The sequence below is a fragment of the Colias croceus genome, chromosome 2 (assembly GCF_905220415.1).
Source record: "Colias croceus chromosome 2, ilColCroc2.1".
Lineage (NCBI taxonomy): Eukaryota > Metazoa > Arthropoda > Insecta > Lepidoptera > Pieridae > Colias > Colias croceus.
Window position 1 is genome coordinate 8,994,893 of NC_059538.1, and position 25,945 is coordinate 9,020,837.

General features: G+C 33.2%; 5 protein-coding genes and 3 long non-coding RNA genes across 8 annotated transcripts in view; 5 read left to right on the forward strand and 3 right to left on the reverse strand.

Annotated features, from left to right (window-relative positions):
* LOC123698712 overlaps positions 1-2,412 on the reverse strand; it is an 81,231-nt gene extending 78,819 nt beyond the window's left edge. Inside the window, exon 1 of the mRNA XM_045645465.1 lies at positions 1,286-2,412. Coding sequence (XP_045501421.1) covers positions 1,286-2,161 — 876 coding nt within the window. The 5' untranslated portion in view covers positions 2,162-2,412. The remainder of the gene's footprint in view (positions 1-1,285) is intronic.
* A 3,139-nt stretch (positions 2,413-5,551) lies between these two features.
* Positions 5,552-8,650, forward strand: LOC123705641. The gene is made up of 2 exons (XM_045654531.1): positions 5,552-6,082; positions 6,553-8,650. The coding sequence occupies exons 1-2, from the start codon at positions 5,954-5,956 to the stop codon at positions 8,452-8,454; spliced, it is 2,031 nt and encodes a 676-aa protein (XP_045510487.1). The 5' UTR covers positions 5,552-5,953; the 3' UTR covers positions 8,455-8,650.
* Positions 8,651-9,804: 1,154 nt separating this feature from the next.
* On the forward strand, positions 9,805-10,729 carry LOC123705639. The gene is made up of 3 exons (XR_006753323.1): positions 9,805-9,941; positions 10,227-10,373; positions 10,674-10,729. It is a non-coding gene; the product is annotated as an uncharacterized LOC123705639 (long non-coding RNA).
* Positions 10,730-12,186: 1,457 nt separating this feature from the next.
* Positions 12,187-12,705, forward strand: LOC123705727. The gene is made up of 2 exons (XR_006753329.1): positions 12,187-12,429; positions 12,621-12,705. It is a non-coding gene; the product is annotated as an uncharacterized LOC123705727 (long non-coding RNA).
* Positions 12,706-12,898: 193 nt separating this feature from the next.
* LOC123700114 lies at positions 12,899-17,371 on the reverse strand. The gene is made up of 7 exons (XM_045647246.1): positions 17,286-17,371; positions 16,827-17,010; positions 16,375-16,596; positions 14,209-14,358; positions 13,792-13,863; positions 13,382-13,507; positions 12,899-13,108 (listed from the first exon to the last, which is right to left on the reverse strand). Exons 1-7 carry the CDS (start codon positions 17,369-17,371, stop codon positions 12,899-12,901), a joined length of 1,050 nt encoding a protein of 349 aa, XP_045503202.1.
* A 481-nt stretch (positions 17,372-17,852) lies between these two features.
* On the forward strand, positions 17,853-21,374 carry LOC123700124. The gene is made up of 8 exons (XM_045647258.1): positions 17,853-17,951; positions 19,351-19,472; positions 19,805-19,888; positions 20,349-20,524; positions 20,808-20,858; positions 20,927-20,986; positions 21,070-21,144; positions 21,224-21,374. The coding sequence occupies exons 2-8, from the start codon at positions 19,362-19,364 to the stop codon at positions 21,372-21,374; spliced, it is 708 nt and encodes a 235-aa protein (XP_045503214.1). The 5' UTR covers positions 17,853-17,951; positions 19,351-19,361.
* Positions 21,375-21,800: 426 nt separating this feature from the next.
* Positions 21,801-22,554, forward strand: LOC123705642. Its single transcript, XR_006753325.1, has 3 exons — positions 21,801-21,884; positions 22,217-22,375; positions 22,487-22,554. It is a non-coding gene; the product is annotated as an uncharacterized LOC123705642 (long non-coding RNA).
* A 116-nt stretch (positions 22,555-22,670) lies between these two features.
* On the reverse strand, positions 22,671-24,220 carry LOC123703856 (alpha/beta-gliadin A-IV-like). Its single transcript, XM_045652029.1, has 2 exons — positions 24,198-24,220; positions 22,671-23,901 (listed from the first exon to the last, which is right to left on the reverse strand). The coding sequence occupies exons 1-2, from the start codon at positions 24,204-24,206 to the stop codon at positions 22,741-22,743; spliced, it is 1,170 nt and encodes a 389-aa protein (XP_045507985.1). The 5' UTR covers positions 24,207-24,220; the 3' UTR covers positions 22,671-22,740.
* Between the last annotated feature and the right edge of the window lie 1,725 nt (positions 24,221-25,945).

Below are 25,945 nucleotides of genomic sequence, written 5' to 3' on the forward strand. Positions count from 1 at the left end.
GAAACTGTACAAGTTATTAATTAGTAAAAAATATAATTTTTCTAGTAAATGAGCAAGTATGAAATTGTGAAATAAGCTAGAGTTCGGCATATTAACTTTAATTTTTATTTTATTTTACAGTAAGTTAAATGGCTGCTAGTTAATGCTAGTTTATAATGACTCCTAGTTTTAAGTACCTAACCATATTATGAAACTGGATACAATCTAAGAACATTATATAGCCCCTCGGAGTCTTGGACAATGTAGAACCCGTATGGCATTAGAACGAATAACAATCTTGTTTTGTTACACTCTGCGACCTCTGTTTTAATCAACTCTCGGAGAAACCGCAACCATTTTACGCAAGGAAAATAAAGTCAAGTTTAACTTGAGATTTCGTAATGAAATAATGATTCATTGAGTTTCATTGACTCCGTAATCAGAAAATAAAAAGTTACTCAGGATTTACACATTACAGTATATATATGGGCTAATAATGAATCTTGAATCAATCTAAAATATTATTCATCATAGCCCTAATAGATATATATGGTTAGTAACGTAGAAAACGCTATTATAATTATTCGGGTTCAACGACTAAGTAACTGGCAAAATGACAAAAATGTGATGTACTGCGCCAGCTACAGTACTAATGAGACGCCTGATCATGTTTTAATTAATTGAACACAGCATATTCTCCTTCTCCTAGTTCATTGTACTTATTCGCTGCCATACATGGACATCTTGAAACCTTTTTAGCTTTAAAAATGTAGATAGCAATATGGCAAAACCTTTCGTGGAGTTTATCTCTCGACAGTGTTGTTTTTATAAACATTTCGATAAGACTCGAAACATCTTTAAATTTTTTGAATTATTTGTGCCGTCCATAACAAAAATAGCTCATATTCACCCTTGAAAGCCTTGTTTGTCGCTTCTGGCGCAAAGACGAAACCTTACTTAATGATTCTTACGACGAAATGTATCTAAAGAAAATATTATCAAAGAAGAACACATGAACAGATATCATAACGAATTCATAAACTCGCATTTTAATAGCTGATGTCACCTTTGGTAGCACGGATGATGCTGTATTCATCGCCTCTACAGAAATAACAAGATGTATAAATAGTTTAACATCTATACTATGTATTTATTTACATTCGCACATTACCATTCGTAGGTCCATACACACGAGTTTGATGACGACAGAACAAACAATGCGGCACACGAATAATTTACTTTGCGCAAGGTTAGATATTTACTTAGCTAAATATATCATTTAATTTTTCTTAACCGACTAACTAACCTGTGCTCTATTGATGACGTCGTGAGGTCCTCGCCATGTGGTAGCGGCAGGAGATTTTCTTTTGGCTAGTTCTAAAGTAGCTTCACTGGGACAACGTTCGAACATAAGTACGCGTTCTGCTACGGATCCTCTGGTGAGGAATGGTCTGACAGGTGTCTGTCCTGTCGCAGATGCAGTCTCTGCTGCACCTGCACTAGAAGCCCTTCTAGCCCGAGCTTCAAATTTTGACCTCGCTTCGGTTACATGTGAACCAAGAGAAGCCCGTCTCTCACCACTAGCCCCCGCTGATGGTTTCCGTGCACCGGTATCGAGACGATCCTGGTAGCGACTTTTAGCATAATCTACTAAAGATATTGGTGGAACTACATCAGGACGCTCTGATGGGCGTTCTGCAACAACTCCACCGGTTCTTAACGCCCTAAGGAGACGTTCCTCTTCACGTGCTACTTCAAGTCGCATTGCTGCAGAATCTCCTCGCCTCACGTTAGCCACAGTCCCTGTGCCATTGCGTTCAGGTACCAAGTCTGGAGGAAGATTCATTTCCATAGTTTCTCCCGCAGTTTCTAAATGTTCTCGTCTCAGTTCCGGTCTCTGTTCTCGCCGAATATCGGGCCTCTGCTCTCTTATTTCTGGGCGGTCTCTGCAGAATTCGGGTCGTTGTTTTATTTCAGGCTTCGGTTCTGGTTTCGGCTTTGTACGCAAACTGTCTGCCAGTTTTAGGCCGGGCGTGGGCCTACATGACAAAATTTCAGTAGGAGCAAGGCCGCGCGCTTTCCATGTTTGATAAATAGCTTCCGCATGATCCGATATCTGTTTTGCAATCGCTGCAATGTCTTCTTCACCGGTGTCTATCTCGCGGCGAGCTGTGGCGGCCATGGCTGGGCCGCCCGCGTCTTTCCGCGAGCTTCGCACAGTCAACTCTAATAATATCCGGGGATATCCATGAACTCACAAAGCACTTTAACACTGAACACGGGAATGTGGGCACACAATTCACTCAGAGCTGAAAGAGACACTCGGAACAGCTGTTAAGATTGGGCGCGCGTGGGGGAGTAAACAAAGGCGATCGCGTTGACGAAAGTATGAATGTAGCGTCGGCGGCGACAGACTACAAACCGGCGGCGGCTCGTGGCGCGGACTGCGGCGCGAGCCGGGAGGCCGGAGGACGCGCGCCGGCCCCGCGCCGCTCCCTCCCGACGCGGCCGCTCCCGGCACATGTCCTCCTTGCTCACTCGCTTAGCACCTGATAAAATTACAATTACTCTACTACGAGTCTAGACATATCGATACTTTCCACGCGGTTTATCATACCACCCACGGTACCTATAGATTTCATTGAAATTAATTCGATATTTAATTATGAATTATAATTACAATAATATAATTTTTAAAACAATTAAGATGCAGATGAATGTGAAATTTAACCTATAAATGTTTAAGCTTGGCATAAAAAAAATAGGATTGAATTAATATAAAAAAGTTGCTTGGAACTTTTAAAGGTACACCAGAGCACAAGAATTAACATTATTCCTCATTTTGTAGAAGTATTTCTCCTCTATCCTAGAGATAGCACGCTAACTTTGTAAAATAGAGCCGATTTATAACAGCTCTACTTCGAGTATTCTATTGATTTAATTTTTAATTTTAATTTTTTTACTGCTAATTATTTGTGTTTAATAAAATTAGCTTTAAATATTTGTTTAAGTACTATAGATAACTAACGATTGTCCTATTTCAAGTTACTCTTTTCCTTAAAAATATACAAACGGATTTAAAATCCAAGCGTTGTAAATACTACAAAGATTATCTACTTTTATTTTAATAAAACGAACGAACTTATAAATATTTAAGGGAATTTATTATTATTAAATAAAAAGCAATGTAACGTGAATAAGTCAATACGGTTACACATTTTAAAATTTATTCACTGTCACTTGTCAGACCTTGCCACGGAAAGGCCCCTAAAGTTTTGGAAATTAGGTCAAAATCAGCGGTACGAAATTGCGCAAATTGTCCTATAAAATTCGGGGGATTTGTTGCTGTATGTTTTAGCAAAACTCATTGAATATTCTGTTTCCTTGGGGTCACTTTATAGCATTACGAATTTAACATGTGCATGCAACACGACAATGTGTAATCTCTTTTGATGAAGGTTCATCGAAGGATTTACACTGAAAAAGCGCAACCTAACAATAGATCCAAACCATATTAGTGTTCAAATTAACATATTTTATAAATTTCATTCGCCAAAACTGGCATAGATCAACAAACAAAGTCCATCCCGTATAAATTCCGAATCCTATTTTAGGTCAATTATTATTTTTGTAATTGTTATTTCAGCTGAGAAAGTACTTGCTCTATTTATTACGTACAAACTACATAATATTTCATATTACATAACAAAAAACGCAGTAAATTGTTGCCTTTTGAAGCTGATTAAAAACATAGAGCTTTTTGAAAAATATATCTAAAAGCTATAATTCTTAAAAAAAAACTTTGTGATTGTTTTATATTTTCAGGAGCATAATAAAGCTCTAACCATCGGCATCTTACAAAAACTAAAAGGAAGTGAATCTCGCATCTGTTTGCAACAAAATGCGTCGTGAGCGCGCGCCGCGCCACGAATAGATCATGTCGTGTGTTTATTTACACGTTCCTATGTTTTTTACTCGTTTCATAAAACGCATTAGTGCGGTACATAAATATAGCGGCATTCCTTAGAATATGCATACGTTTAGTTTAACTTTTAACTCTATGTATTTCTACGATGTATTTGATGAAATTGTTTACAATGAAATTGATATTACAATACTTATGTTCGAAGTAATCTGGGATAGTACTTCGCATGATTTGATTTATTTTATTTTTCTTTGCTTGCGAATGTAGAGCAATACAAAAGCTTGGGTAAATAAAGTCGAGTTGGAAAAGATTAGCGATGACAATTATATTATATAAGATTTTGTGGAAATATGAAATTTTGATATAACTACTACCTACTACTTAAGTGCATAAAGGAGTATTAAATTATTATATAAAGATGCGTAGTTATAGTTTACCCGATAAGAGAGCAAAAAAGCCTTTTTGCACTCACAATTTTACTTTTTTTACTTACCTACATTCTCCAGAATTGTTTATTAATTTTTATAACATGAACATATTTTTAACCTCTATCCAAGAAAGAATAAACTTTTTCTTTAAAATATTTGAACGCATTTTGCAGCGGTTACCGAGCTTTGCGCTTAGCAAGCAAGAAGCGAACCATTTCAAATCGGAAAGGTTAGTTTTACTCATCAATTGTATCTTTCTTTTATGTACTTACCCTTTTCTAAACAATAATAATATTACAAATATAATTATTAAATTGCTTTCCAATCCTATCGATGCTATGGAGTGTTTGCGTAGATCAGTCTAGCGTAAGTAATGCTAGGAAGTTGTTTACGTCTATAAAAGGTAAGATAATCTTTAATCTATGCCGCACAACTCAAAGAAACATTGGTTACCATATAAGAGCGACCCACCCATAATTTGCCTTACAAATACCTACCGTGAAGCACCGTAGAAATCGAAAGACATATTGCAAGACTAAAACGGGGAGAAAAGTGAAAACATGAATACGAATGAACCAAACTATACTTTGACGATCACTGTGACAAATGCTTCTATGTTCCGGAGACGTTTGGTGATAAGCATTGTTCCAAAGTTCAAACGTACAAGAGGATTCTATTGTTTAAAAATGAAGATTTAAATGTGGGAAAAATATTTTGGTAAGGAATATGACTACAAAGAGTTTTTTTGCTGCTTAAATAATTGTGGAATTATTATTATTAATCCGTTATTAATGTTAGCTCAATTTTCATCTTATGAGGTTGCCATATTATATTGAATCTCTGGGATATTTAAACATTGAAAGGTGATGTATTTCATATCAAATTTACTATTTCTACATAAGCTCTACCTAAATATTCATAGCATAGTTATAAAAGATTTTTAAATATTTTTATTTAATGTCCACGACAACTAAAGTAGTGTAATAAATAGCCTAAAAATGGTCTATAATATATTATTAAGAAATGAAACCAGTAGTTATCTACTGATTAAAAAAAATAGCTGAAATCGAATTTAAATTAGAGATAAAAGTTCTGAAAAAATAATCAGTAAATAGGCCGAGTAACAGTTAACACTATAAAAATAAGTTATCTTAGCCAGAAAAATTCACATCATAATCAGTAGAGGATCATGTTTCGTGGATTAAATCAAAGAGTCACGGTCAAAATGGGCGTAAAACCAACAGCTTTAAAATATATTTTATGTGAAAGCTAATGACCATTACTTAAATTTATACTATGACGGCAATCACCCAAACAATCGGTGAGCAGAGATATTCAGTGATGTTCAAACGTATTTGTTATAGAATCCAAAAAAAAACCGGAGATAACACGACACGATGTTGTGCAAAGCTAGGCCAAAGAAACCAATCTATTGGTTGGTAACCTAACGGAATTACTACATTCCATCCCTTTCTAACTTCTCTCTTAATCAGGCGCCGACCAAAAAACAAGGGTGCGAGCAGGCCGGGCAATGCGCGTCAGTCGTTATTCATATTTTTCATTACTCATGCTCGGAAAGTAGGTGTGTTCAACTTGTGTTCTGCTGTTTTTGTTAAGTACAATGGAAGAAAGACAGTGTGTTATGTGTCGACGCTCTGTTTATCGACAAAGACGTCATGTTTTGCATGAAGATATTCCTCAGCGCGATCCACAAATGGCAGCATATATACGAGAACATGCCGTGATACATGTAAGTATTACGCATTACCTATGATATAATCATATTTACATACACCGCAGTGCACAATTGGAACTCTTTACCTATCTGCTACCTGTCCCGATGACGAATCCAGTGCTAAGATGACCCATAAACAAAATGAACAAAATGTTTACTAATGCCATTCAAGTGTATAAGGTTTTAGCAATAAGCAGCATAATTGCGTGTAAAACGTAAAGATCTTTAGTTACTTTTGTTCTGTGAAAAGTATTGTTATGGCTCACTCAACAAAATATCGCAAAAGACAAAGCAAGCGACTAATTATATTTTGTTTATTCATTTTTTTAACTTATAGTTACATTTTTAAATATTTCTTATATAAAAATAATTATATTTATTATTATAAGTACTATACCGACATATGTCGTTTTATCTCCGTTGCATTTGTGATTTTACCTTGAAGTACCTACATCACGATAGTTATTTGTGTTTTTATTTTTCAGGTTGAATTCAATAACGTCTATTCAACGTGTCATAGATGCTGGCAACGATTAACTAATGATGTTCCAAGGATTGAAGAAGTACATCCCAATGAAGCAGTGCAGCCTAATGCAGCTATACAACCTCAGGAACGAACTTTAGAAGTAGATGATTTTATGAGAGCTCCAAACAGAGCAGATCGTTGTATTTTTAATAACTGTCATAACGAAACACGGTTACGAATTCCTATGTCTATAAAAATACACATGTTATGTGAACATAATTTGTATATACCTGGAGAAGCTAGAGCGTGTCGACAGCACCTTGAAAGCAATAACTGGAATGATTTAATTAACAACTGTCGCACATATCACGATTTTAATGCTGCTCAGTTTACAGATATTTGTAATATTTTTAAAAACGCTGCTTCGCGTGGTACAAGATTCGATTTTGATTCAATGACTGAATTAGACAACGAAGACTTGTTTTTTTGGGTAGGATTTAATTACGAACAATTTAACATTATTTTAAATCAAACACCCTCACTCGCAAATCAAAGTCGTCCCCGGACAGTACTTGGAGTATATTTAACAAAACTTCGCACAGGTGAAAGTAATGAACGATTGGCATCATTGTTTGGTATGTCTCGTCGAACTCTAGAAAGAAAATTGAAAATCGCTAGAGAATGTATAGAGGCAGAATTTACCCCTTTACATCTAGGGTTTGACCATATCACAAGGAATAATATCTTAGAGAGGAATTTGTTGATACCAAAACACATATTCGGTAACAGTGAAAACAGCAAAGCAATAGTTATTTGCGATGGTACTTATATTTATATAGAAAAAAGTTCTAATTTTTTGTTTCAAAGATTGTCTTACAGCTTGCATAAGTATGAGAATTTACTAAAACCCTTTATGATTGTCAGCACTGATGGCTACATTTTGGATGTCCTAGGTCCGTATGCCGCCACTACATCTGATGCAACAATCATGCAAGACATTATGCGTGATGAAAATAGTGCTTGGCATTGGATTTTTCAACAAAACGACGTTATTTTGGTTGATCGGGGTTTTAGGGATAGCTTAGCTAGTATTGAAGAGTGGGGTTATGAGGTACACATACCACCCACAAAAGACAGAAACGAAACCCAATTAACAACGGACCAAGCCAATAAATCGCGAACGATTACCATTAGCCGCTGGGTAGTGGAAGCCATGAATGGCAAAATAAAACAGTGTTTTAGACTGCTGCGACAAACATATATTAATAGAGCTCTTCCCCACATGTTTGTAGATTTCAAAATTGGTGCTAGCCTTTTAAATGCTTTTCGCCCAGTTTTTGAAAACCATCGACTAGCTTCAGATATAATAAACATTATTGATGAAAAAATAAACAACCCGAATCGTTTATTCGATTACGTCGAACTTAAAAATCTGAATCGACAACGTCGAGACTTTGTAAGAATGGAAGCAAATCTACCATTCCTAAATGATTTTCCACGTTTAACAGAGGAATGTATAGTGCTTCACGCTTTGGGAACTTATCATATAAAACTGGCAAAATCGTATGTCGCAGAACATTTCCGCGATGGTGTTTATTTAATTGAATTATATAGAGAGGAGTCATTAGATGATTTAAACAGATGTAATATTCTGCAAACTAATGTGTGGTTGCTTCGAATTAAAATACAGTCGCGGCATGTCAGATCGCGCACATATAACACTTACATTTTGATCGATAGAGACCAAATCGGTAGAAATGCGATAGTTGAGCATTACTGTACTTGCTTAACAGGCAGAAGAACAGTAGGAAGTTGTGCCCACATAGTTTCAGTTTTGTGGTTTTTGGGGTTAGGACGGCACGAGCCTTTCATTGCACCCGCAGAACATTTATTAGATGTTATAGTTGATGATAACCATTGATATTTAAATAAAAGGTATCAATATTTATTATTTTATTACAAATATGTGTGTTTTATTTAACCAATCTTTGGGACTTTTTTGCAGTGATACCCGGTCGATATTGGGGTTAACAAGTATTTAGGGGGTATTTAGAAGTACAATAAAGTAAATTACAACACATTTTATTTCTGTTGGTTTTACGCCCAGCTCTCATACAAAAATGCCCATGATCCTTTGTTTTATTGTGCAAAGATACAGATTAAGTTTTATTTATTTGTAATTACCTATGATTTGTAATCGTGAAATCTAATACCAACAACCTTATGACATCGTGTTCAAATAGTAAACTGTAAACTATATTTTATGAAACTATACCGATGTATAAGTACTAAAAATTGTTGCACAGCATGACCGGGAAGGCATTTGAAGTTATCAAATATTGCTACGTTTATCGAAATCTTAGTCAAAATGTCAAGAGGCAATTCGTGCAGTTACAGGCTACCCTCTCGAGGTGTGGCGACCATTGACCTGTTACAAAGGAGTGCCACGGAATCACCACACAGGTGGGGTTGCACCCTAATATGCGTTTTTTTTTAAGTATATTTGTATCAAGTGTTGAATTTAGTGATTACTCGTGTTATTTGGATACCTATCCTAATGATATAAAAATACTTTTCCTGAAATATACCTTTTCGGCTACAAAGATAAAGATAGGCGCAATATACGAACTACATGGAAGTTCGAAAATTAATAAAATAAATTGGATGTGGCGAATTTATTTTCCGTAAATTTACATTTATGTGAAAAATAACAAGTTGTTTAAATAACAGAATATTTAAACTCCTTAGAGCGAATACAGGCAAATATTTATTTTCACGCAAATTCTCGAGGTGGTTATATGGAGCTGGTTATATACGTTTTACCCTTGTTTTACCTAATATTCGTCGTTTAAGTTTTTATTTCAGACATTTATTATTATAATAATAAATTTTATGTAAAATAAGTATTATTTTAACATAAAATTATATATATGCTAAAGGTGAACGTGCTTTTAAATTTGACAAGTTCACAAAACTCCAATGCTAACGTCAAAATATCAGTTTGACATTTGTACATTTTTATTGTAGCGGTAGTTTTAAACTGCGTCGCCTTTAAACTAAAATTATTTTATTTTCTGTTACCTCCTATCATGTAAAGTTTCTAGCACGTTGAATATTTATGACGGAGTTCTCACCTTTCAATGAATTTGATAAAAATTGAGTGTATTATACGTCGATGTGAAAATGGTCTAATCGTCCATCCAAAGTTCTGATGTTCCAATTATTTATATATGCTATGGATGCAGCTAAAATACCAGACGATACACGAGATTGGAATGCTTTAGATATATTTATTTTCTCTAATGGCCAGCATTGTACTCCACCGAGGAAGTACCATTTGCAATCAGATGAGCTAAAAAACTGGGATTCGACATTGAGATGTTTGGCTCATTCGCAATATGGATCATTGTGAGTCCTCCTATAATATAAACTGTTCATCGATTCTCTAATATCAATTCAAAATATAAGATTGTTTTGGGTCACCTTTTATCATATATTATTTATTATTTATATAGACATAAATTAATATGTACTAATAAGTGATTCGCTCCTATTGGTCCTTCCTCGAAAAATGGGCTATCTAACACCGAAATAATTTTTCAAATCGGACCAGTAGTTCCCGAGATTAGCGCGTTCAAACAAACAAACTCTTCACCTTTATAATATTATAGTAAAAGATATAATATTTTTTAGACATTCCTTGATAGAACTATACTCGGTCGAAGGTAAGAAAGTGGACGGACCTCTAGAGTTAAGTAATGATGCTGCATATGTAGCTGTCACTCCACCTGATCCTTTTATACAAGCTGGCTATGACAAATACCTTCTAAAAGCATCAAGGTATAATTTTCTTTTTCTTTTTCTTTTTATTGAACCACACTTGTTGTCTGTGCATTAAAAAATCGAAGTTATTATTTATGCTGATTACTTAGGTATATTCTTATAAATTCTTAAGAACTATAAAATACAAATTGATAGTTCATAATTATTATATTGTTAAATCTACGTCCACTATACATAGGTAATACTATATGTTATGATAACGTTACATAATATTATAGAGATACATAGTTATAAAGATACATAATGTTATAGAGTGAATTTATCTAATTGTATTTAATCTATGGAAACTTTTCATAGATCTTGGGAGAAACGACAAGAAAAAAGATTAGGAACTCTAAACCCTGCAGTCCAAGGTACATTACAAGAAGTATTAATGTATTTAAATTATATTCCCCTTAAATTTTCTTCTACATTATATTTACTTGTTAGATTTTTTCAGATGATAATAATGTTGGATTTTCATCCAATAAAGTAAAGAAATCATCGAAAGACAGCACTATTTTTAATGTAAGAGTTATTTTAAAAGATAATATCTTGATATTTAATAGAAATTGGTTGATTGATGTAGATAGTGAACATATTCCGAATGTTATAGCTTGGATAAACTTTTTGCTTTAATTGGTATTGAACAGGATGAAAAAGAAAAATTTAAAAGTAAATCGAACATACCGATCGGGAATTCTAAACGACCAAACTCTCTATCCAAGAGTCCATTGGAAAAACGAAAAGTCCTAAACCCAAGAAGTACAGTTTTGAGAAAAATTAATAACTCACGATTGTCATCTAATACGACTCAGTCTTCTCAAGGAAAACCTACTTCTGCCGGAAAAAATACACATCCAATAAGCAAGGATACGCTTAACTACGTGTCACTTAAAAATAAACCAGTGACAAGTACTATACTTGAAATAGAAACATCAGAATCAAAAAAAGATGATGAAACACATACAAATATAGTCAATGCACAAAATCCTAAACAAAGTGTAAGTAATTTGTATAGAGAGAAAAGCAAAAGTGATATTGCTTTGGAAAATACAATTGCAGAAAGTGACATTGATAAAGAAGCTGATACACAGCGTAATGTATATCGAAATTTGGAGAGCGATCCTATATCATTATTTGTAGATGCTGATAAAGGTTTCACAGCTATTACAAATAATGAACCAAATACTCCAACGGTATTTCCATTAAAAAGTTACGAAAATGTCAAGGATCCTAATAATAATAATATAAACATACAGTCTGTTGAGCAGGAAAAAATTACCAAAGACTTCAAAAACAATAATGATTTCGGAACTCAAAAAAGCACTATTTCAATTGCAGAAAAAATAAAAAGTAGGCACAATCACGAATGTACTATTAATTTTAACTTGAACATAGAAGTTAAAGATTTTAGTGCCCATTCTAAGTACAATAGCGATACATTTATTAAAATAATTCGCTTAAATTCTGATAAAACTGCGAAACAATCACAAACTAATTTAGAATTTGATTTAGACAGAGATATTATAACAACGAACAATTATATTAATCAACTGAATACAATTAATCCTCTTGATGGACGCAGTTGTTTTGGATGTCAAAATAAAGTTGTAATAATAAGATGTTCATGTAACGAAAAGACTAGTCATAATTCCCTGATACAAAATAACGCCAATCCAAAGGAAAGTGCTGTTGTGTTATCAAAAGACGAAAACATTTCCGAAAGGTAATCATTAATCTTTAATTTGGCCTATATCAGTCCTTAGGCTTAGAGCATACAATTTATAGAGCTATTCTAATTTTTAAATGTAGATTTGAAAATGTCAAAAATATACAAGAACAAGACGGGGAAGAAAACAAAAGTGTTACAATAAAACCAGAAGGAATGATAAACCGTGAAGACACAACCAGTAAAATACATAGCGTAAAAGAATATAATGTCTCAAGGTCAACTTGTAGTCCAGATATTTCTGCAACTCTTGCGAAAACCTCTAAAAAACAAGAGGATGTGCAAAACTGCGATAAATTAACGATACCAACTAGTACACAAACTGAATGGTGTAATATTCTGGTATGTTCTTTGAAAGTTTTTTTTTTTTTTTATATATCTTGCATTGAGAGTTTGATACGTCGGATCACAAAATATTATTTTAAAGTTCAACAAATTTTGATTTCAATTTCATTAATTCTTAATCTATAAAGTTTTAGTTACAAAAATATGGAATCAAAGGCCTTCAACGATTTATTTCTTGTTAATTACAGGTAGAAGCGAGGTGTAATGAAGAAGGAAACTATTCTTTCCATTTACCATCAATAGAAAAATTAAAAGAATTTAATTTATAACATTTATTTGTCTAGTTTTTTCACACCGTGGTTGTTATTAGCAACGAAAATTTAAGCTGAAAATATGAATTTTTATGACCAAAAATCCTGCATAATCAAACAAAAAATGTTAAGAAGTTTGTATACTTAATGCTTATTATGATACGGTACTAATTAATTAAAAGCAGAGATAGGAATAATAAAAAAAAATACTGTTCTTATACTTTATTTAATAAGACTACAGAATGCGGTATAATAAAATAAAAATACTCCGCTAAAAGAACACCTCCACTGTTACCATAAATCTGTAATTGATCTTGATAATCTTTTAATTTCCTTGCCAATATGTTGAGTGGTTTTTGTCCAATATACTTAAGCTGTGCCTCCGATAAATGTTGCAAATTTTGAGGTAACATTTCAAGCATGACCTGTAATATTTTTAATGAATATAAATCTCTACGCATACACTTTATTAGACCATTAGCTTTTTTCGCAACTTTGTGAGCGTGACCTAACCTAACCGTAAATCTGACATCAAATAAGGACAGGTAAAATGAACTTTACCAACAACAACTAGCCATTTTCACATCCCTTTAAGTAGAATTATCGAAAACCCTAAATACATATTATTTAAATGTAGTTACCTACATATTATCTAAATTCATCTTCGATCTCAATAACGCAACGTAACGTAAACTTACTTTAGAAGTGATGCCAGACATAGCTTTTGGGTTGATAGAACTAAGATGATGCCCTGAAACCTCTGCTAATAAAAGTCCCAGGCGAGCTACATCGTTAGCACTCCAGCTATACGACTTTCCTAACACCTAAAAGTAGCGCCTATGTTATTATTATTTTTTATTTCATACTATTACTGCGTCTATAAAACCGAAAGGCGTTAAAGTTTTAGGAAATCATTATTTTTTGTTAAATATTTCAAATATTGATATTGACGGTCAAATATACTACTGAGTTCTCAAAAAGCAATCGAGATATATAATTGAAATCTTTGTAGTTATAATTTACTAGAAAACCTTTAAAAAGGCCTCTTTCTATAAATAAGAGAAAATAAGCTCTACATTTTTTTTATTTCAATTATTTCTCAACTAACTTGTGTTCTCATCATCAGAGCGAGATAGAATCGTCTTTGTAACGGATCGCAGGCATGAATATGATAAAATACCTGAAATTTTTTGAAATATGTAAGTCTAATAAATAGGCGATGGATAATAACATTTAAAAAAATCTACCAATCAAGTTTACAATGATCTCATCATGGACATTATAACACGAACATGAACTAAAATGTGAATACATGTTCGTCAATCGTGATACCTTTTTAAGCGATTGCAAAAGCGAGATTCCTTATTTTTTTAAATTTTAAAGCTTACCTACGACGAGTAGTTAGCTGCTCTTAAAAGTGCGTTCTTAATTAGATACTTCTGCATCATTATTTCAAGTCGGGGAAGGAGAAAATTCTGTATAGAAATTATATAAATGTATCATATAGACATACAAACACGTATACCTGGTGTGAAAGCTGTAAGAAGGTATTTTCAGGCACCCTTCTCATGAATGTCATAGGCACGCCGCATAGTAAATTGTTCATTAAGTTTAAATATCTAGGCTCCGACCACTTCGGATTTAAAGTTATATATCTGCTAGCCACCAACCCGACCTAGAAGAATTTTGATATATCGTAGCGTTAGCAAATTTTGGAAGATTCAATATCTATATAGTCGTATATCTACGAATTAATTCCTTTTTCACATTACGCATACTCTACAGTTTTTGAAGGGCCATGTCTCAATCATTGCCATCTATTGCCAATATGATAAAAAAAAATTAGGAAAGTTGCGCGAATAGTTTAAAAAATTAAGAAAACTTAACGACCTTATATAAAATTTTCTAATGTTACCAAACATCTATCGGGTCAGATTATTAGATAATAAAAACTGGATAAATATGTTGTCTTAATGATTCTAAGCTGCTAATTTATTACGTCGTACCTTAAATAACTAACAGTATGACGTCAAACGATGGATAATTTTAAAAGACCACAGCTTCAAGGTACACAATATTAATTGTCTAACTTCTAAATACCATAGGCTTTCTATAAATATAATCAAGCTATATAATTAGAATAACAGCTGTGAATATTCTTCATAAATAGACATCGGATTATATGCATTTGCATATTTGCATATGCAAATGCATAAAACTCTCTAATTACGGCGTTAGTGCATATTTTAGCCTTTTTCCCCAATCGTGCATATTTCGTGCATAAATCGTTAAGTAGCGGGAGTTTTGATTGGTCGACTAACCTTTATTAGCCAATCAGAACGCTCAGCGAGTAAACAAACCCTATTTTGGCATGGTAAAATGGCAAAAAATTACAAAATGGGCTCCATTTTAAGTAAATTTTGAGCCATTCAAAATAGGGCTAGATTACCCTTTTGGGGCTAAAAACGTAAAACACGGGTTGAATTCCAAAAAAGGGCTAGATTTAGCCCGGAAAGGTCTAAGGTGGCAACACTGGGCTCGCGGGTGACAAACGCCACAAATTTGCGCTCGAAAATTTGGTAAAAATGCTTAATTGTATATTGGCACAAAAACTATACTCAATTTCAAGAAAATTTCAATGTATTTGTACAATCTTTGATTTAAATATATAAAAATAATAAAGGTTTTTTTTTATTTATATGTGCATATTTTAGGCATATCAGTCGTTTTTAGTGCATATTTCGGCCTTTTTTAGTGCATATTTGCATGCATATTTTGGCATTTTGTTAGTGCATATAATCCGATGTCTATTCATAAACATAGTAGTTATTTAGTTGTTGATAATTTCGCCAATGTTATACACAAATCTGACATAACTTATCAAAGGAGAGTTGGTTTGTAGGTATATTGTAAAATAAACAATCCAAATTTGATTATCACGTTCATATAGTGTTAATCTTTTGGAGATATTACTGATAGCACACTTTTGCAATAGTCGGTGACTGTCAACCTCCGAACTTTTGCGTAATTCCAAACTGTGCTCTCATCAACTTGGCCTAGAAACCTTTATAGCCTAGAATCTATGCTTTGTGGTATCAAATATAGGAAAAAAATGCGTATATATGCCTTTTTCCTGTTCGTTTATTTATTTAACCATACAAAGACGAACACTTAATTCGTAGCATTTTATCAAAAAAAGTAGCTCTATATTTAAACATTTTTAACTTTCTTTAATAAGACTTTAAGACAACCTCATCGTTTGTAAAAAAATATTATTCTGAGTTGAATGTAGGTATGATGTTTCGAAATCCTTTTAAACATAACTTGCCTCATATTTCCTACTAACTTATAATAATAATAATCAATGCCAAATGCCAATACAGTTTAGTGTGTTCAGATGATAATTACACAACAATGTGTATTTTTAAAGTCGTGGCGCGTTTGGAAAACTATAGAAATTTTGAATAAAATGTTATAGAGAATTGCGACTAGAAATCGCCGGAAAATAATGATAAATCGAGCATTAAATAATTTTAAACATCGAAACTGTTTACAGGAATTCGATTTTCTTTAAGAGAAATTAAAAAGCATAAGACACAACCCAGATCTAAAAGGAAAAGCTGTCTAACATACTTTGTTAATAATAACCAGACCCGAAACTTCACTTCAATATTATTATATACGGTTATACCTGATGTCTATCCAAGTGCGAGTGAGTTCCAATGTAAGAGAGGATTCGCACGTCACTCAAATTCAGCTTCGACATTTCTTTTCCATTAACATATCTGAATAATGGACGATACTTAGCCAGGGTCTCGTACGAAATCTCACTTGTCTCTTGATCTCCTTTGACAACATTCCACATGGCTGCGAGTTTCTCGCGAGCTATTTTCATCATGGATATAGTTCGAGCCTGCAAAAACATTTAATGGTATGACTTATGTTGGTAGTCCTTAACATTAACTGTAAAATGCTACCCATTCGAATATCTTCATACAGTTACATATATGTACATACATAGGTAGGCTATATACCTACTGAATATGAATTCATTAACATGTTGCCTAATACCTTACATACATTTTAAGGTGATGTACAACGAAGTCTTATATCTTCGTGAACGTGTAAACATATTTCACTTACAGATTGAAGTACGTAATCAGAAGGCAATCGGGATATATCATCTAAATCTCCATACAACAGTATGGCAAATGCATTCACCGCTGTTTGCATATAATCTTTTGTTACTTTCAGGCTACAATACCCACGATGTATGAACTCTGCCATCGGTAGATGCACTCCACTTTTATTCTGGTACAATTCACTCCTGAATAATAAAAAAGAGATAAATACAGCTATATTCTAGCTCCAGAAGCAGGAATTCCTGAGAAGTGTTTTTATAGTGGCAGATTTATCATAGCCACAAAACACCTACCATGCTCATTATATTTTTTATTACTGATAGTCATGACCTAATGTTTTATGGTTAGCATATTGGTATATGTTCAGAAACCTACTTTATTTAATAAAATATTATTTTTAGCCGAGATGTAAAGGTCTACCTTACATCATATTCTCTACTATTAGTAAAGCTTGATAAACCTGAAAATTTTTCCATCAGGCTGATGCAATAGCTTTGCCGTTTTGTTCTCTTTCTTATCTAAAGTGAGTCGTTTTCTTTCTTCCATACCTATGAAATAAAATAATTAATTTTAGGCTTTGATGCAATAGATACTAAGAAGTCTTAAAACGTGGCTCAGAATCCATAAACTAAAAAATCAACTTCTTTTTCTTACAATCGTTCTACTTATTGATAAAGGATAATAATATTCATATCTATAGCGAAAGATCAATTTACATAAGTACAAAAATTGGATTCTAAAACAATTAAGTAGTGTGCATTAAAATGTTTAATACTTGCCATCATATGATCCGTTTCCAAAAATAACTTCTTCCATATTTCTTTGTAATGCAATATATGGATCTAAAAAGAAAGCTTCAATTAAAGTATCGATCCCAGAAATACTTCTATAAAAAAATCATACAGTAATTAAATATTTGGTGCAAAATTAACAATGCAACCTCACCATTTTTACTCCATAAAAATAACATAATATTATTTTTCACATACCAATGTCATAAATAATATTTTGTTTTGTTGTACGAATCGGTGTAGTTTTAAACTTGAGATGATTCGGCTTTATCTTAAGAGGACGTCGCCATTTTTTTGCGAGAGCGATTTTTTGACCTCCTTCATACTGCAAACAGGTAAACTCTGAAAATATTTTATTGTATACGCCATTATTGTATTACTCTTACACCATCGTAGAAATTACATTTAGAAATATTTTCATTGAATCCAAGCTATATGAGATAAAAGCCAAGTCTCATAGTAACACATATCAAGTATAATGTGGTATATATAATGCTAAGAAACTCTTGCATATAAAAGAAAGAAATACAGCTCCTAAATTCTAGCTCCAGAGCTATCTCTTTTTCTTATAGAAGAGCGACTTAAACATCGCTGCAACTAATTAAATATTGCTATAATATTTCTGCTTCTATGGTTAGGACACAATACTGCTTACTTATTCACAAGTAGGTAGGTAGGTATCTTACGTTTTGCCTGATCATCGCTGAGTTTGGAAATTGTAAAATGATTATTCGTATAGGCCGTGTTGGCGGCAAAATACAAGCACATTAAAAACAAATTGATGTAGACCATAACAGGTTGTATCTTATTTACATAAAATCGTTGATGGATCTTAATCGATATGGCCGAGATAATTATTAATCTCTATCTACCATAGACAGTTCAAAATTGGGTTCAATTTCGTTTGCGTAATGTTCTGCACTGAATTAATAATAAAATGTTACAAATGGTGATATATTATTTCGTCAATCTTGATATTTACACGTTTTGGAAATAAAGTTGATATAGAGTTAGAATTTTTATTTTCTCCATAGCATTCGTCGATAATAACAAAGTAAGATTAAGAAGCACCCGTAGCATGGTCAGTGACCGAAAACATATCTTCCTAAACGAAGAAATAATTCACGAAGGATAAAATCCTTATCACAACCATACTATAGTTTTGATAAGGATTTTATCCTTATCACAACCATAGTACCTAACCATATTAACTCAATGATCACAACCTTACTACACAATGAGACCCTAAATATTTCACTGATATGCACAGCGACTCTTTCAATTTTATACCACTAATATATCTACGTGACCGTGGTGTTCATTGATCTCGACTCAAACAAATAGATTAAAGCAGTAAGAAATAAATTACGTGTTGCTTAATAAATATCCTCAAAAAAGAAATTAATATGCATAAATTAGTTAGATAAATCAAATTTTTATTGAGTTAAAAACTCAAGCTCTAGATAATTAGATATGTTATCCAACAAGTAGGTATCCAGGTATCCAACACAGTGTGTGACAGTGTCCAACATAGATCATGCAATATACCCACACTTTTCCACACTTTTCCTACACTTTTCCTCACACTTTTCCTACATAAATTATTATGAACGTATTCTGCTCATAATGATGTCAAACTTCAATATTGTAAAATGTCGTCAATAATCAAAATAATGACAGGTCTCTAAATTTTAATAAACTTCTTATCATTTTATTTATATTCTTATTTATCAGTTAAATTCTAAATGGCTTCAACATCTTCAAGTGATGGTAATGAAGACGAATGTTTATGTGGAGAATTCAACAACAATCCTACTCCTTGGGCCATGCATCCTTTGGTTTATTATACGCAAATGGTACGTTTAAAAATATTGAAATTCTCATTAAAATTAATAAACAATTCTTTAAACTTTAAATTAAATTAAAGTAGTGCATACTCAAAGGAATACCTCTTCACTTGAACATTTCACCAAACTCTACAAATTATAGAGTTTGGTCACATAAATACTTAGATAAATATTATAGTCTGATCAGATATTGAAAAATTATATAAGTATTTGAGCAAGTCATCAGTTGCTTTTTGCATGATACTGTTAGCAGGATTGGCTCAGGGTATATTAATTTTCAATTAATTAGGTTATAGAATCTTGATTTAAAAAAGTAATTCTTAATTTATTTTTGTCTTCAGCCGTACCATCGAAATACGAGAAGTAGGGAAAGAAAAAAACGTAATCCTAATTGCTTTGTAAAAGCTTTTAGATGGTACACTCAGGTAAAGAAACACGTTTATTCTTAGCTCACATAATATAAGTGGAATTTTTGGAGATACATTACGTAAATTAAAAAAGTCTTAGTCGAATTCTCATATCGTAGGTCTAAAAATAAGAAATAATTTAGTTTCGAGTTTTATTATCCTTAGACTTTGACTTATTTTTTATTAAAATTTAAAAACGTCCTCGGCTTAAAATGTGTCGTCAAGCTGAACGATTTTTTATGAACCTTATGAAATATTTTTATATGTACTATCAGGGTCCAGGGATGACTTTTTTCTTATCTCTCTAGTCTCTTGTATATTTTATTATTAGAATAGAATCTGTGATTCGTACCTATAGGTACCTACCCAATTTTAAGGTTTCATGGGTACCTACTGTTTTTCAAGAAGTTTTATACTTTTGACTTCTTACTACTTACCTAAGTACTACTTTTATTATTTATTCCTCTGCACATTTAAGGAGCGTAATCCGTGTCAAAAAACAAACTCAACAACAACAAATACACCAGATATCGGAGGATTCGCGACGTGGCTCAATGACAAATATACAGAATTTCTGCAAGAAAGTCGAGTCGCCCGCATGAAATATACCCTCCAGCAAACTTCTACGGTTGAAATCGACAAAGTTTCTAATAAGTATGTTGTTGATTTTTCCGACATTGTGAAAGCTTTCCTCAAAAATCATGAATATTATAGTTTATCTCATTAAAAAAAATGAATTCTGTTCCGTTATTGTATTTTAATAATAAAAATTTGATTGGTGATGATGATGTTCCAAGCCCCAATTTGATTATTAAATACATAAAATAAAATTATTTTCATGATGATAATCACTTCATATAGTGTCGTAGACGTACTCTTAGTTTACTTATCTTGGCTAAATATTATAGGAATGAAAACAAGCCTCTTTTTGTTTTAGTTTTAATGCCTCCGACTCTTGTTCAGCAAAGAAGTTTCGAGCTATAAAAAGGTAGGCTTTCTTATCAAATTTCTTGTTATGGGTTCGTATCAAATATCTAATTATACAGAGTTTTTTAGTCCGCGGAAAAGACATCGTAAGCTTACAAACAGCAAAGACAATGGAGATATTCTCTTGAGGTAAGGTGGCTTTTAGAAATAAACGTAATTTGCAACTTTTATTATTCCCAAGTTATTAATAATGTTTTATTTAACATTTTCAGATCTAACAAAAGCTTTGAATTTATCCTGCGGCCCAAAAATCTTTCACGCGCTGCTTCCGAAACCAAGTGTCCAAGGTTCCTTTTTTATAACATATTTCACGTTATACTTACTCATTAAGTAGGTATATAATTTTTCTAATGTGTATTATTATAGACAAGGGTCATGTTGCACGAATTCTACAGAAACAACAACGGACAAAAAAAGAAAAACAAAATCTCACAGTTTAACTAGTATTTTGGTTGAAAAAGAAGTGTATTCAATTCCATATGATGCTATGCATTCTGATAAAGTTGTAAGTAAATAAATTTATTATCTAAGACAAATATAGGATTGTGGTCCTGATCATGTTTATTATTACGTGTTCATGACGCTTGCTGTAACGTTAAAAACATAGAGATATCATAATGGCTAAAACGCATTTTTAGAATATTACAGATTTTGTATTATTTCTATCCGTTAAAATGTTCAATGTATTGTGGCGAAGAATCAAGCACGACAAAAACGCAAATTAGCATTCGTATCGTATATCATCGATAGAATGAAACCTGGTGTCCCTAACATTGAAGAATAGGTATTTAGATAAGTATTTATTTCTTACATATAGCATGTTTAATTAACTATGTTTTTGCAGTCCTGTAATGAAAAATGTTCAGTCAACCAGAAGAACAAACAAAAATGTAATGTATCGTGCCAATGTTCTCAAATAGTTGAAAAAGTCGATAGATCTATTCAATCTCAATCAAATGCAAGACGTCAAAACTTTAAAGTTTTATGTGCTTGCATCAAAGAACCTGAGTCATCTCCACAAACTCAGGTACTATTTGCTAATTTATAAATAGAATTGAGATTTTCCTGTATGTATTTTTACATTTTATTTCGTTCTCTAGGCTGGCCATATTTAATTAATTTATTACTATAACATAGTAATAAATTAATTAAACATTCAGTTCTTAGGTTTTATCGAAATCAGTCCTCTTATTAATAAAATCAAACACGGTCGTAATATTCCAAGCCGTTTGTTTAAACTACAAAATTCTATTTATTCTTGTCTATTGATACTACGAATTTTATTTAAACGCGCGAGGGTCACTTACAAAATTATTTGTATTTGTAATAATAACCTCTTAACCTTTATATATTCTTCAGATCAATACTGTAGAACATAAATTATCATTGTGTACATGTGCGAATAGAACACAAAAAGAACCTTCCACGTGTTCTGAAAACAAACAAAACTACGCAAGAAAATATAATCCTACATCGATATGTGATGGAACCCAAACATCTGATTATCCCATAAACTTTGTACGTAACCACATTAATGATTTCAAATGCCTCTCAATTAACATATTATGTTGCTTGTTAATTAACATGTTTTCATAATACAAACTTTATTTACATATGATTAATTTACAGGTTACCGCTCTTCAGAATCCACTGTTTGTGAAAATAATATGCCCAGGAAAATAAAAAATACACGTAGACTTTTTGAATAACATTTTAAATTAACTGTTTTGTAATTTAATCTTCATGTTTATGTACTTGTCTTTTTATGTAGTGTTTATTAGCATTATTTAAGAATGTCAAATGAAAATACGTATAATATACAAAAATACTTTAATAACAACTGGTCAGAGTCTTTTATTTACAATATCTTAATAGCTAACTTATTAGTTAGGTACTCCGTAAGAAGTAGCTGGTTTGTTTTGTGGTAAAAATGCAAAACTACTTCCAGAGCTGCTCGATTGACTTACTGATGGCACTCCATAATCAGATGAGGGGGCTGAGGGGCCTGATGGCGATGAAATGAGCTGCGATGATGAACTCTGACTAGATATGGAGGAAGTTGGTAAACGAGAGTTTTGTACAAAGGATGAGATTTCTATGCTAGGCTGAGCATTTCCTAGACTCACTCCTGATACCAAAGACAAATAACCCTTGTCTCTCGCCGTTGAATGTTCGTTATCCCTAATGATATTCTGAACTTGGCTAACTACATGTTCGTCGAGAGCTTCTCTGTGTGTTTGTTGCTGCTGTGGGCTGTTGTACTGGGATAGATCAGCCTGATAGCTGTTTACCGGTCCATTGTTTTGGGATACTTGAGCGTTGTTGTATTGGTTCAAATCCGCTTGGTAGCTGGACACAGCAGATTGACTGGACTGTGACTGGAAGGGAATAATGGGTGCGGGAGCAGATGGTTGTTGATAAGAGTAACCGGATTGCTGTTGCTGCGGCTGAGGTTGGGAGATAATTGGGAGAGGTTGAGGCAAAGGACGAATTGGCTGTGGTGCTGGCTGCTGGTAGCTGTAGGATGGAAGTGGTTGAGGTTGTTGGTATGAATGTTGTGGATAAGAGATTGGTTGTTGGTAGCTTGGGAGAGGCTGTGGGTAAGAGATTTGTGGCTGTTGTACGATTGGGAGTGGTTGTGGTTGATGGTAAACTTGCTGAGGTGGGTTATAGATTTGCGGTAATTGTGGGACTCCGTACGATGTTTGGGGTTGTGGAAGTGGCTGGGGTTGTGGCCGAGGTTGCGAGATGAAAATGGGTTGAGGAGCTGGTTGGGGTAATACTTGAGGTTGTTGCACAAATACTGGTCTTGGCGCGGGCTGCTGTTGAACGAAAGCCGGTCCTATGTTCGGTTGCTGATAATTGTAGCCATTGTTTGACTGTGCTTGTTGAATGAATTGCGGGGCCGGTTGGGGTTGTGGCCTTGCGAAGACGGGTGCAGGTTGTGGCGCCGGTAAATTAAAAGATGGCGCTTGGGGACCTGGTTGTGGGAGGTGGTAAGGTGCTTCGGCAGCAATGGCCGCGACCACTGACAATATTATTACCTGAAAAAAAAAATATTATCTATGTATTTGATATGACTTGCACTGCAATATTATAAGCCTTAACTTATAAAAACAACAAAATGTCTAATATAAAAAACACATCTTTATTCATGTATAACTTATGATAATTATTCAGATTTTTATTAATTTTACTTAATCGAAAATAAAACTATCACTGACTACAATTCACTAACACTCGACTTTACACATTAGGGCGCGAATCCAGTTTCGAGTTTGTTTACGACGAAAGTTGCTTCAACCTAAAGCTGTGTACACAATTTCACTTGACTACTCACCACTCTCATAGCTGATGGTGCTGGGGTCAGTGTGCAAGGAAAAAACAAACTGCTCTGTTATATAGCCACCACCACGCACCTTCGGAGACCGCTACGTTACTATGATTGCAAAAATTACTTTGGGCGCGTCATCTTTCGTTTTTCGATGTTAGAATTACGAGCGGCAACGTATTGTTATTCTTTTCACTTAGATGCTGTTACTTAATTTGTAAATTATATTTCAGAAACATTTCACAAATCAATCGATAGCTAGTAGATACCTGTAAATGGAACGTACACGTGTACCCAGTCAAAATGATTTTATAATTTTTTGACACAGTTATTGAAGAAAATATTTTTAGTCAATGAAAACAAATTCCGCGTAGAACGTCTACATGAAATTATGTAATACACATAATAGGTATGTTAAAATAAATCTTCTTAAGGTATATTACATTACTAGCTTTACTCCCCTGGCTTCGCCCGCGTTGTCTAAAACTTAACAAATTATATAGTTAATCCTTCCTCTTGAACCTCTCTATCTATTAAACAACACATTAAAATCCGTTGCGCAGTTTCGAAGATAATTATTTCCTTATCAATTAATTATCTTGCTATAGACCACGTTTTATACTATGTAGTGATGATACCTAGATTTCTTGACAAACTATTTACTGCAGTACAATATAAGTTATTGTATATTATTCTAACCAACTCTGAATAATATCTAGACTCATTAAAAAATCCTTCATTGATCACAATATTTACGATGAAAAAAAATTAATTGCATTACATCAAATTATATTCAGAAGAGTACATAATACTGGAAAGGTGTGATAATACAATGTAAACATTACATGTTTGCTTGCTCTTAAAACCCACGCTGCTAAATCCGAAAAAGAAGAATTCATATATTTGAAATCAACGCATAAGTGATGGTGTTTTAAGAGATTTCATTAATCAAGAATTGATTATTTTTTACATTCATCATATAGATGACTAACGGTCCGCCCCGGCTTTGCTCGTGGTACATATTTCGCAATAAAAAGTAGCCTATGTTCTTTCTCAGGGTCGAAAGATTGTCTGTGCCAAATTTCATCAAAATCGGTCCAGTAGTTTATGAGCCTATTCATTACAATCAAACAAACAAACAAAGTTTTCCTCTTTATAATAAATATTAGTGTAGATAAAGTTTTATAATTTATATTATGTAAGAGAAGTATGAAACAAGATATATAGATATAAAATATATTTGCTCTACATTCTATCTCTTATTACAATACATAGGTCATCTACATCTACTACATCTACATCTCATCTACAAAAGCAAGATCATAAAATCCCTTATTGACTTAATCATAGATACTTCGTATTGTAGACACGCTTAACGATTGCTAGACCAGCAGGCACTTGACCGCTCAACCTAAATGCAGGCCCACTCTATAGTGCGTAATTTAAACAGTAAATGAGCCAAATACTCTGCGGAGTAGCCAAAGTTCCTCAATTAGGTATGAGAACTTCAAAATATATTTAAAGTAAACAACTCTACAAATTGAGAACCTCTGTAATTTTTGACAACGTCGGTTTTAAGCCTGTAGGCTGTAACATAATCAAGTAGACACTCATCTGAAAATAGTAAATATTGGCTTATATTTTATTTCAAATAAGATATAGATAGTTCGAATAGTAATAGATTCGGCTTGTTCATTAATGTGTGTAAATATTAAACCAAAATTCTAACTATTAAGATGACCTTATTGGTTCATAAA

What these genes read in the sequence shown, in the direction of transcription:
- LOC123700124 (XM_045647258.1), top strand. Translation starts at nt 19,362, where the DNA reads ATGGCTTCAACATCTTCAAGTGATGGTAATGAAGACGAATGTTTATGT. An exon ending in CTTTTAGATGGTACACTCAG is followed by an intron (nt 19,889 to 20,348) that starts GTAAAGAAACAC and finishes TGCACATTTAAG; the next exon opens with GAGCGTAATCCGTGTCAAAA. An exon ending in TCCGAAACCAAGTGTCCAAG is followed by an intron (nt 21,145 to 21,223) that starts GTTCCTTTTTTA and finishes GTATTATTATAG; the next exon opens with ACAAGGGTCATGTTGCACGA.
- LOC123705641 (XM_045654531.1), top strand. Translation starts at nt 5,954, where the DNA reads ATGGAAGAAAGACAGTGTGTTATGTGTCGACGCTCTGTTTATCGACAA. An exon ending in GAGAACATGCCGTGATACAT is followed by an intron (nt 6,083 to 6,552) that starts GTAAGTATTACG and finishes TTTATTTTTCAG; the next exon opens with GTTGAATTCAATAACGTCTA.
- LOC123700114 (XM_045647246.1), bottom strand. Translation starts at nt 17,371, where the DNA reads ATGGAAGAAAGAAAACGACTCACTTTAGATAAGAAAGAGAACAAAACG. An exon ending in CGCACTTGGATAGACATCAG is followed by an intron (nt 14,359 to 16,374) that starts GTATAACCGTAT and finishes AAATTCTTCTAG; the next exon opens with GTCGGGTTGGTGGCTAGCAG. An exon ending in TGTCTGGCATCACTTCTAAA is followed by an intron (nt 13,109 to 13,381) that starts GTAAGTTTACGT and finishes AAAATATTACAG; the next exon opens with GTCATGCTTGAAATGTTACC.